The 20,709-nt window shown below is 43.7% G+C and overlaps 1 protein-coding gene and 1 pseudogene across 2 annotated transcripts in view; both read right to left on the bottom strand.

Annotated features, from left to right (window-relative positions):
* The window catches only part of Ppp2r5e (protein phosphatase 2 regulatory subunit B'epsilon), a 180,729-nt gene extending 167,668 nt beyond the window's left edge, over nucleotides 1-13,061 (bottom strand). The window contains exons 1-2 of one of the 2 annotated variants that reach the window (XM_004624797.3): nucleotides 12,462-13,061; nucleotides 10,005-10,168 (exon numbers count right to left, since the gene is read on the bottom strand). In XM_004624797.3, coding sequence (XP_004624854.1) covers nucleotides 10,005-10,161 — 157 coding nt within the window. In that variant the 5' untranslated portion in view covers nucleotides 10,162-10,168; nucleotides 12,462-13,061. The remainder of the gene's footprint in view (nucleotides 1-10,004; nucleotides 10,169-12,461) is intronic. The other variant, XM_004624798.3, reaches the window with a different exon arrangement.
* A 4,818-nt stretch (nucleotides 13,062-17,879) lies between these two features.
* LOC101571518 lies at nucleotides 17,880-18,238 on the bottom strand (annotated as a pseudogene).
* Nucleotides 18,239-20,709: the final 2,471 nt, after the last annotated feature.

Raw genomic sequence — 20,709 nt, 5'->3', positions numbered from 1 at the left:
AAATTCTAAGCAGAAAAAAAGGACCCCCTCCCCCATGAGAACAGTCAGCAGATGCTTCAGTATTTACATGCCCACATTACATCCTACCAGTAATTGCTTTTCTATGGGAAGGATCCATGCATACATTCAAACACAAGCTAACATAATACTCTACAATGTAACAGTGATTCACCATCTTTTAATCTAATAAGCCGAAACTTCTTAACTATAGAAAGAAAGCAAGAAAGAACTAAACCTTTGAGAACTGAAGAAAGCACTGTATTTATTCTCTCCTCCAAAATAAAAATGCCCAGGGAAAAACTACATATAATTTTAGGAAATTCTGAGAACCATCCATTCTGTCCCAACCAGAAATCCATGAACCTTAGGTTAAAAAGAAGTACAGCATCCCTCATCTGAAATCCTGGAGCCCCCTGCAGTGGCTCCAGCTCCTGCCACCTGTCCTGGCACATGGCGGAAGTGGAAGCAGCAGCAAATGCCTAAACAGCAGGGCAGCAAAGATCTGGGGTGAGCATTCGTTGGGAGGCAGTCATATGCTCAGAAGACCTGGCCCTGTAGGGTCTTTAGCCTGAGTCTTAGCAGGTGGGAGAGGACAGCCCACCCTTCCTGAGATCATGGGAAAGCTCAAAAGAGCAATACCAATAATCTCAAGCCTCCCTTCATCCCTTAGGGAAATACATAAAACTAGCCATTGTGAATTTGTGGTCCCCAACAATCCTGAAAGTAAAAATGCTACTAAATCTGAAAAGCCACAATGCCCAAGTTGGAAAATGCCACACATACCTCTTGTGACAAGCTGCAGTTAAAATGCATATGTACCAAAAGTACTTACAAGATTAACTTTCAGCTATGTGTATAAGGTAAATACAAAACATAAATGAAATTCCTGTTTAGACTTGGGTCCCATCCCCTGGGGCATCTCATCTCATTGTGTACAGGCAGCCCTGAACAGCCCAGACTTAAACCATGCAGGTCCACTTATACAGAGATGAGGCAGGATGGAGGGGTTGCTAACTGGAAAACGCACACAGATGAAACTCATAGCCTAAAACATGGAACAAATCAAAGAGAAAGGCATGACATGAATGCATACAATATATAATAAAATACAATAGTCTGTTTTATCATTTGCTACCACAAGATATACACATCTCATAAAAAGTTAACATTTATTAAACCTTACCCTCCCAAACATCGACCAGCCATGGCACCACTCAGTTGACAGAAATGAAAACCACCACAGAATGAAAGCATAAATGCCTACCTGCTATGAACTGCAGTACATCCTGTACCACTGTAATAACCTCACAGCCCCTCCTATGGCTCCTGCAGTAACCTCAGAGTTTAGTGTCCACACAGAGCCATGTGAACCTCTATATGAGCAGATCATGCGCATGGCTGATGAATTGCAACATGCGACAAAAACTGACCTCTTGTGACACTCATGTATTTTTCACTGCATAGAATCCACGTAATAAAATACAGTATGTGTTCATTGATTGTTGTCTGTAAAATTTCACATCAACAGTATATGAGTTTTCTACAGGTCCTAGAACAGAGGGGCCCTGGCACCATGGACAGCAGCTCAAAGAACAGGAGACCTCAAGTTGGTGGCCCTTACTGGCAGGGACAAGAAAGTCATCACAAGGAAAATTTAGGAAGAGGAAGATGGCTGAGTATAAAAAATAGCGATATTTTGACCAGCAGAAATGACACCAGGACAGACATACTGTACCCTAGAAAGCCTTACAGAATAACCACCCAGGACACACCAGTGAGCCTAAGAGATTAGCCCACTGTGGAGCTCCACATTACTACAGGGGAGAGACGCAGAAAGAGGAAGTTACAGGCCCTGATGAGGTCCAGTTCAAGACAGTAAACAATGCAACACACAGCAACCATTCCAGGCTCTATCTTCATTATAGGGTCCTCCGTGGCATGCCCCAAGCAGTGAGAGGATACAGAGAACAAGCAAACACTTCTGAAGACAGGCCACGTAACACACTTGGGCACTGTGGGCAAAGGTTCCACCTTGCTACATGTGGAGACGGAGTCTCAACTACAGAATCAGTGCCTCCAGCCTCCATGGTTTTCAAGGGACAACTGAAGATGCAAATACTCCAAATCTAAAATCTGAAGGCCTGGCGCTTATTCTACAGTGCGGCCCCTGAAGGCCTGGTCCCAAGCATTTCAAACTGTAAGATTTTTTTTTTTCCTTTTGTGGGACTGGGGATTGAACTCAGGACCTTGCACTTGCCAGGCAAGCTCTTATTCTACTGAGCTATCTCCCTGGCCCTTCCAAGCATTTCAATTACAGGATATTCAACCTGTGATTATCAACCACCAACAGATTGGATATAAATGCAAGCTTCTACTCTACTCTTGGTTGATACACAAATAAGAGCACTTTTCAATTTCTTCTGACAATAATAAATCTATATGAGAATTTCATCTATGGTACAGAAGAAATAAACTATTGGGATATAAAAAAAAAAAAAATTAAAAAAATTAAAAAAAAAAAAAATAAAAAAAAAAAAAAAATACTCCCAGCCAAAAGAGTAAAACATGTCTTCACTACAACTGAATGTAAACTTTCAAACAAAAAAATAATGTAGCTTGTTGATTGGTTTTGTGCAAGTACCTATAATTCCTTCTGTAAAAGAAAAAAACTGCCATAGTCTCTTAAATGGTGCAAAACTCTAACACAACTTACAGATATTAGAGCTGGTGAGATGGCTCACTAGAACAAGCATTTGCCTGGCAAACACAAGGGTCTGAGTTGAATCCCCGTTCCGCCCCCCCCCAAAAAAATTACAGATATTATTCCAATTCAAAAGCAAAGCTTATGGTTATTTTTTAAAAACATACACCTCCAATTTATATGCCTAAGAAATACATACCATTCATCCAAGATATAAATAGATTAATAGTTTTCTACCTCTTTTGAGTTGAGTATCTTTCTCTGTGTGTGTGTGTGTGTGTGTGTGTGTGTGTGTGTGGTGCCAGAGATTGAACTCAGGACCCTACACTTGTCAGGCAGCACTGAAGAAGCTGAGTTACCTCCCCAGCTCCTCAAATACCCTTTTGAGAATCTGAAAAATGCTACTGAATCTCCCACTTGAAAAAAGACATACATGCATGTCAAATTCAATCAAGGGTTAAAGTATGACTGGCTGCTCCTGGGAAAGGGAACTAGGAAAACCAAGTCCAGAGGGAGATTTTCCCTGCTAAGCTTTTTGAAATTTGATCATGTATTTTTTATGAAAACCTAAGTAAAAAAAGCATTACACTAAATAATATAACAATGTACCAGTGTAAAGGTGAAAATTTCCAGGGCCAGGGAGATGGCTCAAAAGAATCAGTGCTTCCCTGGCAAGCGCAAGGGCCTGAGTTCAATCCCCGATTCCGCCCAAAAAAAAAAAGAAAAAAGTGAAAATTTCCAGATGTGAAGAATCACTATTAAGCATAAAATATTTACAAACTTAGACTTTTCAACTTTTCAGCTGAAAAGGGGTTTGTGGCTGCAAAATTATGTTCCTGCTTCGTAATTTTCAGAGAAATTTCCAATTTCAACTTTCTGCTAGGAAAATGAAATAATTCCATACCATTCCTATTCTAATTCCCAAAATTCCAGCTACATAAAAATCACTAGTACAGGGGCCGGGGAGATGGCTCAGTAGAATAAGCGCTTGCCTGGAAAGCGCAAAGGCTTGAGTTCAATCCCCGGTTCCACCAAAAAAAAAAAAAAAAAAAATCACTAGTACCTAGTAAATGTGACACTGCTTCACCTACTGATTTTATGTCGTCATCATTGTACAGACAACTAAGGTGCTCGGGGTCAACCTGCTTGCCCAAAACACACAAGCCATGGTGAGCTAAGACTTTCACGCCAACGAAGCTGCACAACTTCCCCTCTGACACTACGTTACCGCACCTAAGGCCAGTAAACAGAAATAAAGGACATTACTCTCTAAGAGACTTTTTATCATACAGGCATTTTAGCATGTTAGCATAGTTCAAAAAAAGGAATTACAGGGGCCGGGGAGATGACTCAGTGGAATAAGCGCTTCCCTGGCAAGTGCAAGGGCCTGAGTTCAATCCTCCGTTCTGCCAAAAAAAATAAAAAATAAAAAAAGGAATTACAATGTACATTTCTGCTTTACACTATAGGAAGCAAATACAGACAACAGACAAAAAGCTAATCATTAGAAGGCACAAAAGCTAGTATTAAATGGTACTTCTTGAAGTTCTTAGAAACTCACATACTAAAAAATAAAAATGTAAGTTGAATCTTAAGCCCAAAAGAACTTAAGTGACTTGGGGGCCAGGGTGCAGAGTGGTACAGTCCTGCTTAGCATGTGTGAGACCCTGGGTTTGATCCACAGAATCCAGCAAACATAAAGTGTTTCATCAGCGGAGAGTCAACAGCGCTAGCAGAGCTCCTTACACAGCTACTGCACTGCCTTACACCGAGTGTCTAAACTGACTGCAACATGCCTGAGAAAGATACCTGGCCAGGCAGGAAGGACTAATGTCACTTTCCCTGTAAAACTGTTTCACTCAAATCTACACATACAGAATAAATTAAAGACAAAGGAAGCAGGGCAAGGTGTCACACGCCTGTAATACCAGTACTTGGAAGGCTAAGGCAGGAAGATCCCTTTGAGTTTGAGGCCAGCCTGGCTAGAGTCAGTTCAAGGTCAGCCTGAACCACATAGTGAAACCGATTCTCAAAAAAACAAAACAAGACAGATAGAAGGAAATAAAGTATGGAAGAATGGATTGAGAGACAAACATGATCTACCCATGTACTATTATTACTTATTAATAGAAATGTGTACATGTATGTGTATTAAATGTGCGCGTGCACGTGTGTACATGTGTATGTGTGTGCACGTATGTGTTTGCGCGCACATGCGCCTAGGGTTTGAGGCTGAATGCTATTATTCAGTGACTTACCTAGAAAACATGCCATGTTGTGGAGGTACAAAGAATACACTCAAGCCTTTACTTTTTTAGCCAGCACATACGGCACTAAACATTTACAGGATTTTCTTTATTAGCAAAATGGATGAGTCCTTCCTGTTCAAAAATTTTAGGACTTTCCAAAACTACTTTCAGCAGTACACAAAAATGGAGAGAACTTAGTGTCCACATTCACAAAGTTGATATTGCAATTTAGCTGAAGAAAAGCCAGAAGACTCACTTTGTATTTATACAGAACTATGTGCTGGTGGCGCTGCTCTCCACAGAAAATAACACCAACCATACAAGGTTCAAAACCCAACCGTCAGGAAAAGGGCAGAACAGAAACTTTCCCTTCATTATATGTTACAATGATTCCTTGACCTTCTGGCTAAAATCAGAAGTGTATGCTATAGTTCTGCCAGTAAAGATACTTTTAACAGCTAAGAATTAACCTAGGTTCATTTATAAGTCTGCCAAATATTACAATGCATACAATAAAACATTAAAATGAGGGACTGGGGAGATGGCTCAGTGGAATAAGCGTTCCTCGGCAAGTGCAAGGGTCTGAGTTCAATCCTCGGTTCCACAAAAAAAAAAAAAAAAACATTAAAATGCACACAAGCCAGGGAGATGGCTCAGTAGAATAAGTGCTTCTTTGGCAAGCAGAGGGCCTGAGTTCGATCCTCGGTTCTGCCAAAAAAATAAAATGCACACAAGCCAAGTGAGGAATATCTAATTTCTGAGATTTCAAACATCACACATTTAAAAATTATAATTTCTATATTCAAACTTTTAAAATTAAAGAGCTTCAGGTCATGTCTTTTACCATTTGTTTGTTTACTTGAGATAGGATCTTCCTATGTAGTACAGGATGGCTTTTACTGGCCTTTTTTTTATTTTCCTTTACTGCCCTTAAACTCACTGTGTACCTAGGCTGGACTCAAACTCATGATCCTCCTGCCTCAGTCTCCCAACTATTAGGATTATAGGTGTGCTACACCATCCCCAACTTACTGTAGTCTTTAAAATCAAATTACAATTTATATTGTACTTCAAATAAATTTAAATCTTCAAATTTAGAGAAATACTACAAAGGGGAGCATGGAGGCACACCTATAATCTTACCACTTAGGAGGCTGAGGCAGGAAGATGGCCACAAGATCAAGACCAACCTGGCCTAAACAGTGAATTCACAGCCAGCCTAAGCTACACAGCAAGACCCTGCCTTAAAAAAATAAATAAAAGAGAGAAATACTATAATAAACTAAATCAGCATCTCTCCTTTGGAATGAACAGGCTTGTGGATGTGTCCCAGCCTGGTACTTTCTATGTTTATGTTTATGCTGGTTTTTCCTCAGCCAGTAGTAGCCAAACCAAACCAAGGGCCTACTACAACCAGGCATGGTAGCAAACGGCTGTAATGCCAACACTTAGGAGGCGGAAGCAGGAGTGCTGTCAATCTGAGGCCAGCCTCGGGGCTAGCCACATGAGCGGGTTCAAGGCTAGCCTGCAACACATAATGAGACCCTGTCTGGGGAAAAAAAAAAAAAAGGCCTGGAGAATAAACTCTTATATCTCTTTCCATTCTATAAATTACTTCCAAAGGGCCAAGGATGCGATTCAGTGGTAGAAAGCTTCCCTAACTATGTAACGCCTGGTTCAACGTCCAGGACGTAAGTAATTTTCTTCAAAAAGTTGGTGAGAATGCAACATACACACAAGTTGATCCACTATAAGGAAAATACTTGTCTTCCATTTCGCACACTCCTTACACGCACTCTAACAATGGCACAAGTACACATGCCTGGAGTCTGTGTCTATGCCTGACTGCCATTCATAAGTCCTTCTGTAGACAGACATGGAAATCTAATCTACAGAGCTTTTTTTTTTTTTTTTTTTTTTTTTTTTTGCGGAACCAGGGATTGAACTCAGACCCTTGCATATGCTAGGGAAGCGCTTATTCCACTAAGCCATCTCCCCGGCCCCTCTAGAGAGCTTTGTAGAACGCCCAGCCGGAGTGGGCTCACTGCGCAATGGTCATTGTGTCTGTCAGGATTGGGCTTGTGGATGTGTCCCAGCCTGTTACTTTCTAATTCATCCCTGCTGGTGAAGTATACAAATTCACAAGAACGACATTCCTAGAAAGCAGACTTCTTTTAGTACTACAGGCTTCCCTTTAAAGATGATATGCACATGGCCAGCATGCACACAAACCGCTCACGCCACTCACTGTTAGGCAAATATAAATCAAATGCATAGTGAAAGACCACTCTATACCCATTATAATGGTCCTTGAAAACATAAAATGACAAAGCATAACTGAGGATACGAAGCAATCAGAACCCACAGGCATTGCTAATGGGGAAGAAATGCGCAAGTACTGTGGAAACGGTGCGGCCACTCAAGACATGACACACAATCCAGCAACTCTGCTTCTAGGCATATGCCACAGAAAGTGAGAGAAGAGAGCAGAAAGATTATTTCAACACCTGTGTTCACAGCAGCATCATTTATAATACCCAAAAGGTGGAAGCACCCAACATCCCATGATATATGAGTAGCTAGGCCGTGGTGCATACACATATCGAAGAGGCCGGGGACATGGCTCAGTGGAAGCACAAGGGCGTGAGTTCAATCCCTGGGTCCACCAAAAAAAACCCGAAACACACATATTGAAATATTCTCCAGACATTGAGAATGAAATTCTGACACACGCTACAATGTGGATGAACTTAGGACAGGATGCTAAGGGAAATCAGGTACCCAAAAAGGCCAAGTATCGCCTGTCCCCACTTATCATGGTAGCCACAGTGAAATTCATGGAAACAAACGGTAGACTGCAGATGACAGGGGACAGAGAAAAATGAAGTGGGCAGAATGTCAATTTGGGAAGACAGGAAGCTGCCGGAGATGGATGGCGAAGATGACTGCACAATATGAATGTACTTACTAAAGCTGAACCACAAACTTACAACTGGTACAGTGTGTATATGTCTATTTGCACAATGAAAGACAGCTGGCACAGTAAAGTGTGACAACATGCATCCAAATTCTCAGCACACCTTTCACTACCCACATAACCAATTCCTCTGCGCTAAGTGGTTAGTAAGGTTTTAAGTGTTCATCATGGGCTTATAAATTAATGTTTTAAAATTTCTTCTAACCATAAATGAAGTTTAATGTAGGCTTCCTCGAGAATATGTCCTTCAAAAAAAAGAAAAAAGAATATGTCCTTCACTAGATATAATGCAAATAATTATTACAGATCTACTTCACATTAAATAAGCTGCAAAAAATCTTGTCTCCCAACTTTGTATTTCTTCGTGCTTAGTTTTATCCCTAGAATTTCTCCATTTTCTTCAAAGCCTCATACATGCTGTTTCCATTTTTATTGGCGTTTTTTGTTTGGTCGGGTTTTTTTGCGGAACCGAGGATTGAACTCAGACCCTTGTACTTGCCAGGCAAGCGCTTATTCTACTGAGCCATCTCCCCAGTCCTGTTTCCAATTTTAGTAACAAAATCTTTAGTGAAAATCTTCTTGAAAGAGTTTTTGCTAACAACTAGACACATCATCCTTACAGCAATCATTATTTCCACTACCCTGGAATCTTATTTATGAATCTCCTTCCCTTTAAAAAAAAGTTCACACCAGGGAGATCTCTCAGTGGCACAAGCGCCCACCTGGTAGGCATAAGGTCCCAAGTTGGATTGCCAGGACAAAAAAAAAAAGGTGACATAGGAAAAAGAGAAACTTGAAATATCCTCTGCCAAACTTTGAGGATCTTTTCTAAGCACATTTCAGTTTTCTTAAAATATCTTCTGACTTCGCAAACTGCTGCAGAAGCCAATACACGTGAATGGACTCAGCAGCCCAGTGGTGCGGCTCCTCTGAGCGACTGAGCTCTGAGTGCTGCTCCCATCTCCCCGCTGCATCCTCAGGAGACCAAACCCATCTTCAAGGGACAGCCTGTTTCCACACTGTAACAGGTACTGTCTGACACATTTCAAATACGGCCTGTTCCTAAACATGAAGCAAGAGCAGGGGAGATAGCTCAGTGAAATAAGTGCTTGCCTGGCAAACGCAACGTCCTGAGTTCAATCCCTGGTACCACCACCACCGAAAAAAAAAAAAAACCATGAAGCAAGTAGATGAAAACTTAAAAGGACAAAAAGAATCCACATAGCCCATCAGGCAAAAATAGTTCTTACATTCAAAATTTACTCTCAATACACTCTGAAGAAAAAAAATGTATTAAGCAAGCACAATCATTATATACTTTGTGTTTGTACTATCTCCAAATAAGAATCTACATCATCAATTGTCAACTACAACAGATGTTTCCTTGATTTTTATTTCTTTTTTCATGGTGGAACCAGGGATTGAACTCAGGCCCTTGCACTTGCCAGGGAAGCATTTATTCCACTGAGCCATCTCCCAGGGGCCTCCTTGATTTTTAAAGACGCATTTTTCAAACATCATTTTCTTTGAATCTCCTTCCCTTTGAAAAGTAGATTTGTAGTTTTCACTGCAAACTGTGCACCCTACTAAACAATGAAAGAAAAAAATGAAAGGGCTGGGGAGATAGCTCAGTAGAATAAGTGCTTGCCTGGCAAGCACAGGGTCCTGACTTCAATCCCCGGTACCACAAAAAAAAAAAAATGAAAAACACAGACCCAGACATCTCTGTCATTTATATTTTTCCACTTAGCATGAGAAATACTCTAGTTTCTTTTTGCTTGTCTTCAGTCGATTGGACTCAATCAAGCCCCCCCGCCTTATTATTTATAACCAGGGACTGAACCCAGGACTTCACATATACCACTCAAGTGTTCCACCACTAAGCTACATTCCCAGCCCAAACTGAGACCTTTTTAAAGCTGAGGGGTACACCTGGTCACACACCACTTCAATGACACCTCCCAACCCTTCAGTTTGCAACACAGAACTTGAACAGTTAGGACAGTCTACAAAAAGAAATTATGTGGAGATACTGGAAGATCGGCTGAAAAAGAACAGAGGAGGTCAGAAGCCTTACCTTTCAGCAGTGGCAGAGGTGTTAACTCAATAGGCTTGCCTTGAGACCTAAACTGTGAGGAACTTTGTGACCTCTTCTGTCTGGCTTTTCTGACGGACTTCCGAGAAAATCCGTCTACTTTATCCACTGATGGAGGAGTAGTTGGTGCTGAGGACATATCCCTACTGAAGAGAAAGAGGTGTCAGAAACATGTTCTCAAGGGGCAAGGATCTATATCTAGTCATACAACTTTCAATCTCCCAAATGTACTATGAATGAACAGGCAAGCATGTGCCAAAGTAAAAGAAATCAATTAAAGAATCTTGGGGCCAGGGAGATAGCTTAGTGGCATAAGGCATCTGCCTGGCAAGTGCAAGGTCCTAAGTTCAATCCCTGGTACCACAAAAAAAAAAAAAAGTCTTATGTGAACAGGAAAACAGTAAATTTGATGGAAAAAAATATCATTATCATGTAAGTAGGTTTGTATCCCTAATTATTATACTACTCCATTTTTATAATCATGCATTACAAAGATGTTCATCTAGATTTGAATTTTCTGTCTACCCATTTTAACTATAAAATCCTTTTCATCTTGATTCTAAAAGTAATTTTGGAGCTATTCTACAACTGGAAAACTTCCAGGGTGACACTTTTCCCAAAATATGTAATATTATGAATGGGTTTTAGAGCTGAAACTCTTACTGTACTGTAAGAATCTACACCAATGTATCACAGCAAAGTGGAATTTACAATTACTAAACCTATCTGAGCAGGACTCTTAATAAAAGGTGCTGCATCTGCCAGAATGAACCAACCACCACACTGCAAATGAAGACCGGGGAGATTAAACAGAACACACAAAAGGCACCATTAAAATCGTTTCAAAGAAGTTTTCTTTTTGAATGAAGCCATCTTAAATTATTAAAGCTTAATAAACAAAACTATGATGAAACTAAGCACCAGGATGAGCCAAAATGTAACTTCATAGCCTTAAGACAACCAAGTGGAGTTTCCTTGAGGTTTTAGATCTTTAAGTTCAAATACCAATTTTCAAACCATCAAACTGATGGAACTCAACAGTGTTTTGCAATTTTAAACCCTCTCAAATTATTGAAATGAAAGTTATTTCCCCAAAGTAACAAGCAGTAAGCTCAATTCCATTCATCAAGTAAGAAGATGCCATCATTTCTGGGGTTTTGAGGCTCCACATAACATTAATGGTGGACTCAGAAATATTGGATACAGGGCAAACAAATGCAATTACTCACCTGTCATTACAATACATAAGACAAGTTTTTTTAACTCCTATATTAAAGATTAAGGGAATTTTTTTCCCAAATGTGTAAAACTAAAAAGTTCTCTAAATTACCTGGAATCTGACAAAGTAAAAACACTCAAGGTGGAAGTAGGGTAATGTCATGTTTGACGTTTTAGGTTAGGAATTTCTAAGTTTTCGGTTTTCTTTCATTTAAAGTTTTTAGATCTACCTAATTTGGCCTTATAAATACAGTGATTTGGCATGTAAGGTGGCAAACGCCTGTAAGACCACCAGCAGGGAGGCTGAAGCAGGAGGATCACTGCGAGATTGAGGCCAGCCTGGGTTCCACAGTGAGTTCAAGGCCACCTGACCTACATAGCAAGACCCTGTCACCAAAAATTAAAAAGAGTAACAATGTGACAAACTGGACCTACAAACTATGAACGCTACGAAAAATGTAAAAACACTTTAAAATAGGATGACTGCTTCAGCATGGGACTCAACACCTTTGAATGTTGTAAATTTGAGGGCGGATTTTACAATCTCGTACATAAATTATCTAGAACTCATTCTAACCCTACCTAACAACACAAGATTACAATAAATCCTGATCCTCAGCCACTTTCTGTCTCTTATATTCCTCATTAGCCATCTTCAGCGAGGATCTGTAGGTAGCTTTCTTTTTTAAAAAATCATTTTCCTCTTACACCTGAGTCCAGAATAAATGTCAAAGATCTCAAGCCTAAGCCACTGCAGAACTGAACATAGGCAGCAAAGCCCGGGGAAACAGGTTTCACCCGACCAGGGCGCCCGGAGCTTTATTATCTTCTAAGCAGGGGGCACCAGGTATTTCTAAGGCTCTGGATAATCCCAGGGTGGAGGCCTGGGAAGTGGCTTGCGTACAGATACTTACCTACACCCCAAGCTCGGGAAAGATCGCCGCTACTCTAAATCCCCCGCTTCCCCCCACCCCCGCCGGTGGCTAAAGGTGGACAAGAAACCCCCTCAAATCCTGGAATACGGAAAAACGGAAAGAGGAAGACCGAGCGAAGAAGATTCCTCAGAAACCTCCGCAGGTAGATCAGACAAGTGAGAGCGCGCACCCCACCCCGCCGCACCCCTCGCCGCCCGAGCCGGGCCTTCGCAAGTCCAGTGCCCCGCAGGCTGCTCGGAGAAGGAAAGGAAGCGGACGAGCCGCGGTGCCGGGGGGACGAAGTTACCTTGAAGCTTCTGAGGAAGAATCCGAGACGATCTGTGGTTCCGAGGGGCGGCAGAAGGGCGAGGGGGCCGCGGCGGCAGCGGCGGCGGGGCCGGGACAGCAGGGGGCGGTCCGGACGGCGACGGGGAGTCCGGGGCGACGGCGGTCCGGTACGGCGTCCCCTCGGTTCCGCGGCGGCAGCGGCGCCTGTAGGCCTCACGGCCGGACCCAAACCTCAGCGCTCCGGCGGTGGTGGCGACGGCGGCCTCAGGATCCTCCCCCGCGGGCCCGTCCCATCAAATCGGCACCGATCCCGATGCGGCTCCGCCGGTGGCTCCTAGCTCACATTCCCGGCGGGCGGCGCCTCAGCTCGTTGCCCGGGACCCGGCGGCGGCGGCGGCGGCGGCGGCGGCGGCAGCGACGTGGGGAGGGGGAAGGGAGGGAGGAAGCCTGGATCTGCAGCGGCGGCGCGCGGAGGAGTCAGGAGGAGGAGGAGGAGCCGCTGGAGCTACAGCCGCCGCTGCCTGAGCCGCCGTTCGCTGCCTGCGGTGGGTCCCCGTCAATGCCCCTTTCTCTCTCCTATTGTCAATATCACCAGGCGGCTGAGTCCATGGCACACGCGCAACCGAACCTCTTGGCTGATAGTGCCCGCCCCCGAAGCCCGCCCATTGGACACTTCAAACGGGAAGCAAGGCTTCATTGGCCGACATCCGCCTTCACTCCCGTGCCAGCATGTTCGACTGAGAGCTGATCTGGGATTGGCGGCGGGGGGGTGGGTGGGAACCACAAGAGGGTGGGAAGAGAGGAAGCCGAGGATTGGGCCGGAGTGTGAGGGACCCGGATGCAGCCGCGAGTCGGGGCGGCGCGGCCGCAGCTTCCGCCAGCAGGCCGGGTAGGCTGAAGCGGGGCCCCGCAGTATCCGCTGGCCTGGGGAGAGGTTCAGCTTAATCCCGAAGACGTGCGACTGGCGGGTCTGCGGGAGAAAGCTCTCCGCGCGGAGGCCTTTGGCCTGCGGTTCTCCTCGCCCAGAGGATTCCCAGGGCTGGGGTGGGGCGGCACCCCGGCTTCCCCTCGGCGCTCGGTGGAGTCCCGCCCGGGACCTGGTCCCAGCTGCGGTGAAGGCAGCAGGACCCCGCGCCAGGGCGCCTCTGCGTGTGTAGATTGGTCCTGGAAGCCGCTTTCCGCCGAGCCGTTTGGGAGATCCAAATTTAACCCCTGGGCCTTGCCCGGGGCCTGGGCGGCGCTTGCATTCCTCCTTTTCGCGGAACGTCGTCTGAGGCTCAGCTCCCTGGAGCTCTTGCGCGCTTCCGGCGAGGCCGGTGCTCCTGGAGCTCGTGCGGGTGGAAACCCTGCCACCTGATTGAGAGGACTTGCTTTCCATCTGCATCAAGTGACGAAATAGTTCTTGGAATTGTCAGTCTGCTTGAACACGCCACGGACATTTTTTAGAGGCCAGAAAAGAAAAGGAAAAGCAATGCTCAAGGCTAACGACAGAAGTCGGATCACCAGTAGTGCAGAACTTGGAAAGTTCAGGAAAGGGGAAGGATAAAGAAAAAATTAACATCACTGGTGGAGCACTTGCCTAGGTGTCTACTACATTCAGTCCAGAGTACTAGAAAAGAGGAAAAATTATTCATGCTCTCTCAACCCCAAGGAGAATCATTGAGCATTTTGATGTGGTTCCCTTCCAGTCTTTTCTTCCTTTTCTGTTAATAATATGCGCCGTTCTTTTTCTTTTTTTTTTTTTTTTTTTTTTTTTTTTCTGAACCGAGGATTGAACTGAGCTCTTGCGCTTGCCGGGGAAGCGCTTATTCCACTGAGCCATCTTCTGGGCCCCAATATGCGCTGTGGTATACACGAATATTTTTTTTTTTTTAACCTGCAATTGAACTCAGGACCTTATGCTTGCCAGGCAGGCACTGTGCAGCTGAGCTATATCCCCAGCAGTATGTGCCATTGTGTAACCTAGTTTTCCCCCAAAGCACATTTTCTGGTACAGTTAGGGAATAGAAGTGTATAGTATAAACAAAGCGCTGTATGCCGCATGCGCACGCGACAAGAAAATGCACTTGTGTTTTTCTTGTGTGGTGTTCAGCATTTAGATGTTGCAAATGTCTGTGCTCACTCCCAGACGTGACAGTTGGATGAAAAATAAAAACATTTCCTGCTTTGAACTGAAATGAGAAATTGGGATGAAGACAAGTGCCCCCTACTGACAGCTGACTGTCCCCTGCGTGGCTAATGCCCATGTTTTCAGTGGCCTTCTATCCCAAAGCCTTATAAAAGCATGTAGAACCTCAGTCAGGCTCTGACTGCAAGAAACTTACGTTTCTGTATTTCAAGCTTCAGGAAAGTTCAAGATCCCAGCCAAGGGGAACCTATTGCCTCAATTTCTGATTGAGGGCAAATACAGTATTCAAACCAGGAAAGATGTTTAAGCCAACCCCAATTTCCCTTGGCAGCAGTTAAACCATGAAAAAGCAGCGAACGTTTGAAATGCTCACAGCTGTTGCTTAGAACATTTCACATTTTGTAGAGAAAAGATTTTGCTTGCAAATTACGGATTTCTATAAAGACAATTCATTTCAAAGTCATTCCATTTTCTATAACATGGCTGAGCAACTGAGAGGAGCAGGGTTTTTGTTCTGGGTTTTTTTGTTTGTTTTTTTGTTTCTCACAGGAAATAGAACTTGTTTTCTGAGCCAATAATTTCTTGAATAGGGCCACACAGTCCATTTGGGATGCAGGCGAGAAGAGAAATCTGCTTATGCTTAATTCTAATCTAAAAACAGCACTATCCCAGCATTTAGGCTGAGGCAAGAGGATAGCCATAAATTCCAGGCCATCCTGGGCTACATAATGAGTTCAAGGCCAGCCTGAACCAGGTATGGAGACCCTGTCTCAAAAAAAAAAAGAGGGGGCCGGGGAGATGGCTCAGTGGAATAAGCGCTTCCCTGGCAAGCGCAAGATCCTGAGTTCAATCCCCCATTCCGCAAAAAAAAAGAAAAGAAAAAAGAATTGAAAACAAAAGCATTGAGCTCAACTAATTCAGTATGCCCAATAACTGGCTCGGATTCAGCCGGGAATGCTCCCTTGGCCTAGAGCAGTGTGGAGGCACCCTCAGGGAAAATGGGCGGACCCATACCCTCGGGTTACCAATGGGAATGCTGTCTAATCATGACCCAGCCAATGCTGACCCAGCCACCCCGTTGTGACCCTCTGCAGCTTACTGAGTTAAGTAATTTTACTGATTATATTATCTGGGTTAAAAACTGAAATGCACAAAACGTGAATCTACAAGAATCTTCTGCAAGAAATCACAAGAGAACAAAAATGGTATGAACATCTACGATCAAATCTTTGATAGCCACGGTTGTTTGCTTAACTGTATGTCATAAGTGGCTCATACCATCATATCGCAGACCTCATGTATGACAAATTTATTTTTAAATAAAAATCAGTGGCATACACCAGTAATCCCAACACTTGGGAGGCTGAGGCAGGAGGAGCGCAGTGAGTTTGAGGCCAACCTGACCACTTATCAAGACCCTGTCTCAAAAAAAAAAGTTAAAATGACACTCATGGGGTAGAAAGAGTCTGTCATCACAACACTCGGGGAAACTGGGGCAGAAGAATCAAAACTAGAGCCCTGCCCTGGCAACTTAGTGACATAGTGAGACCCTATTTTACAATTAAAACGAAAAAAAAAGACAATTTAACCCAAAATTTAAAAGCTAGCAAAATCCTCAAGAACACTATTTGAAATGTTGACTTATATCCACCTTTATTTACCTTGAACCTCATGCTAACTAGAACTGTATATTGTGAGGCCAGGCATATAGCTCAGCAGCATAAATGCCTGCCTGGCAAGCACAAGGTCCAGAGTTTGATCGCGGACACCAAAACAAACAACAGTATATTGTAACTAAATTACAAACTAGGGCTGGTGAGATGGCTCAGTGGTCTAAAGCACCTACTTAGAACAAGCTAAGCTAAACAGAACACAGGGACCGCAGTTCAATCCCCCAGCACCACATGCCAGCCAGCCCCGCCCCCTGGTGGGCTGAGCTGGACACACACACACATAAATAAATAAAAATTACAAATTAATGATGAAATATACTATGTTATTTATAAACAAACACATGCATTTGGAAATGTCCCTCTGGCAAACAGGAGGTTGTGAGTTCAATTCCCGATACCAAAAAAAAAAAAAGTTAAAGCCATCTGAGAGGCCATTATCAAGTGACAAAACAGATCAAGTGTTACCAGGTAAAAGCATGTGTTCCCCAAATAGCAAAGCTGGGTTTATGAATCAGGCTGGCCATGTGATTAGAAGACCTAGCCTATCAAATGTTGGCTGACCACTGAACTAAAAAAGAGCAGTTGGAGACGACAAACGAGCATCATCAAACCAACTACTAATAAAACACCATCCGCAGCATTAGAACAGGCTGCTGACTTGGCTCATGTTTATGAAGCTGGCTGTGACCTTGGCTCATGTTTATGAAGCTGGCAGGAACAGTGAGGAAGTAGAGCAATCCCAGTTTCCCCAGGAAAACAATAAAAGGAATATGCACAGAACTATTATAGATAGCTAAGTTAGGTAGAAATACCATAGACATAGGGCTGGGGAAAATAGCTCAGTAGAATAAGTGCTTGCCTGGCAAGCTCAAGGGCCTGAGTTCAATGCCTGAGTTCAATCCCCGGTTCCGAAAAAAAAAAGGGCTTTCCGAGGTCAGTGCAGAAGACAACTGTGGCTGGAGGTCCACTCACTGGAGGCCAGGCATCAGGAAAGGGAAGAGCTACTCACCCATCTATGTCCCCTAGGGATGCACAGCAGTGATTAGACGAGATCGGGCCCTTTCAGGGTGGTATGGCCATAGACACATCAGTGACTGATACTCTAAGTAGACATCAATTACCTTGAGGGGGAGGACCAGACCTCCTTACCCCACCCCTTCCCAGAAGGCCCTGTGCCTTCCTTGTGCTCTTGCTGCCTGGCTTCCCCATTTGATCACCATTTCATCAATGTTACCCAACCGACTATGATTTGCCATTGGACCAACATTACCTATATTACTTGTAATCTTATTCATTGATTACAGTTCTGTCCCACCTTAATCCGTGTCACCTCGTGGCTTTGTTCCTTGATAAGCAGAGCTGGTGGCAACCAACTTTATGGGCTTTCTTCTGTGCCTTAAACTGAAGCCTTCTTTCAATAAATTTTTCCTACACTTAACCTCTATTGTTGTAAAATTCATTCTTTAGATTTTTTGTAGTAGAAAGGTTGTTCTTTTATTACAATAATAACAGGTTTAAATTCTTGGGGCCGGGGAGATGGCTCAGTAGGATAAACGCCTGACTGGCAAACTCGATCTGAGTTCAATCCCTGGTTCTGCAAAAAAAATAAATTCTCCACTTATTTTAAGTACACATTTTACTTGTGCAGTGTGTGCGCAATCACTGTAAGCCTCTGTCTCTGGAGCTCTCTTGTTTGTATCAGAAAGTTCTCAAAAGTAGTGGCTTCTTTGAAGAGTCTATCTCATTAATGTAGGATGCAGCTAATGCTGCTCCCTCACTTAAGATCTTTGCATATGTAAAAAACATTAATTTCCTTGCTTGTATCATTCACCTCTCCAGGGTCAAATCCTTATGAAATAATCCAGAATAGTCAGAGAATGGGGAATCTGATTTTTCCCCACAGGACAGCATTGGACTGTCTGGCATTTCAGGCTCCACTTCCCTCAGCCTCTTGCAATTCCTAGAATCACGTTTTACAAGGTGATTTTCCACCATATCCTAGTAGGACAAACTCCATCAGGCAGCAAAAGTGTAGGAGAGAAGCTGTGGCGCTGACTCCACAAGGTTCCTGAGGCAGTGGCAGGAGGCTCTTCAGGGTTTTCTGTGGGTTTTGTTTTCTTTGGTTCGAGGTAGCGTCTCACTATGCAGTTCAGGCTGGCCTTGAGCTTACTTTGTAGTCCAGGCACTTCTTGAACTCAGAACAGTCCTGCCTCAGCCTCCTGGGGGCTGGGATTACAGACGTGTACTAACATGCCCAGCCCATTCTTCAATTTCAGAGAATGACTTGGCATTTTAGACATCTAGCGATAGGTTCCGGCCCGGGTACAACATAGCTGAATCCCCAGAACAACAGCTGATCCTCCCAAGGACCACTTACTCCTTCCCCACTCCAGCCGTGGATAATACAACTTCCTCTTACCTTTCCCACGAGCACAAGGGAGTCACCACCAATCAGCTCCTTGTGCATCACTAAACCTGCCCCTCAAACTCACTCCTCGCAAAGGTCCAGAAAGGCTCAGCCTCCCTGTCTCAGGTGAGAGGATTTTCCCATCACCCTGCCCCTTGTTCCTCTCCAAGTCTTAAGAGTTAATAAAGCCCTACCCCCTGCCCTTTATTTCTGCTTCTCTGCCTCAACGCCGCAGCTGCCACCATCTCAGCGGATCAAACCTAACATCTAACAGGTTGGGAGTTTCAGCCCCCTGTATCAAACTTTTTGTTAAGGGGCTGGGGAGATAGCTCAGTAGAATAAGCGCTTGCCTGGCAAGCACAAAGGCCTGAGTTCGATTCCAAGTTCTGCTAAAGAAAGAAAAAAAGAAAAAAAATTAACCATTAAAAAAATAAATAAACTTGTTGACAAGGCACCTCGGATAACATGGCTGTTTAAGCCTCATCACTAGGAAGCACCTTCAGCCTAATGTCTCTTGGCCACAATTTAAATATTGCTGTTACATTTTCAGTCGTGCTCGTAGCTTTTTCCTTCCCTTCTTTTACTTCCAACGCTGTTAATTCATTCATTTCAGCTGAGCTAGTGTCCTCTGCCCTTGTTCTGGGTGGGCTCGAGGCCTGAGATTGCAGTTTGCTCCTTGTCTTTGTCATTTCAAATAGCACTGACCTCTGCCCTTTGGTGTAGTGCTTTGGTTCAGTTATAACCTTAGCACCTACTGAAATTCAGGTGCAGATCTATTAAGTTTGAGTTTATCCAGTTATGCCTGGACTGGGTCTAGCTGTTGTGTTCAGCTCCTTCCTGCTGCAGCCCTTGGAAGTGAACCTGTGGTGCCCTTCTGTTGTGCCCCTGGCCCAGGAGGCGCAGGGAAGCCCGAAGTTCTCCCACACACTCGTCCGGCCTGGGCTGGGCTGGATCTGGGGGTCCCGAGAGCATCACTCGGCGGGCTTGGGGTTGGGCTTCCTTCCCTTCCTAAGAGATAAATGGGCATAATTATCGCGTGAGATGTAAAATGTTTAGGTAGGCCAGTTCTCTACTTACCAGTTGGAGCTGCAATCCTGAAGTGACCATCAGAGAAGGGAGAGCTGGTGGGGGAAAAAAATAGGAAGAATAAACTCGCTCCAGGCATATTTTATTTCATACCGGCTAAAATGCAAAATAATGCACTATATGGAAAAATTCTGCTTATAAAATAGCCCGCTTACACAATTAAGTGAAATGAACGTTGTATCTAATTGGAAACAATTTGGATTATAGACTCAGATCAGAGGTCATCTGACTGATAAGGAGCAGGTCCAATTAGTCACCCCTCCCACCCACGGTTTCCTCACCAATAAATAAGCAGATCAGTTCCTTACTCACAAGTTAGTCATCCGATTTAAATAAGATTATGCATTTACTACAATGTCTAGCATATGTTAACTGCTCAATGATTACTAGTTATTACCACAGTCATCCCGGGGTTTTCTTCGTTTTTTAAAACTTTGTAGAATTTTTTTCTTTAAATTCTCTTTGTCGGGGCTGGGGAGATGGCTCAGTGGAACAAGCGCTTCCTTGGCAAGTGCAAGGGCCTGAGTTCAATCCCTGGTTCCACCAAAAATAAATAAATTTAAAAAAATAAAAAATAAATAAATTCTATTTGTCCCTCCCCACACCCAGCCTGCTCTGAGGGTGGGGCTGGCACAGCAGTGGTGTTGGAGATGTAACCTCTGTCCCTGCACTTGCCTGAGCAGGCACTTTAGATGGCTGAGCTATCTCACTGGCCCTTTCCCTCAGTTTTATTCACAGGAATAGAACAATGAATGAGGAAACAAGAGGCCTTGCCTTTCAGTACCCTACTGTGCTACACCATTGTGTGGGAACATTCATTAGCAACAGCAAGAATTTGCAGTCTACATTTTGCATGTACTTCTCAAATTAGAAATAATGTAGTTGACTTAAGGTCATTTCAGACCTTTACCTCCATTGCTGATTTACATGCCTTTCTTTCTTTCTTTTCTTCTTTCTTTTTTTTTTTTTTTTT

The sequence above is a fragment of the Octodon degus genome, unplaced genomic scaffold (genome assembly GCF_000260255.1).
Source record: "Octodon degus isolate 3935 unplaced genomic scaffold, OctDeg1.0 scaffold00007, whole genome shotgun sequence".
Classification (NCBI taxonomy): Eukaryota; Metazoa; Chordata; class Mammalia; order Rodentia; family Octodontidae; genus Octodon; species Octodon degus.
This window is presented reverse-complemented; position numbering and strand designations above follow the sequence as displayed.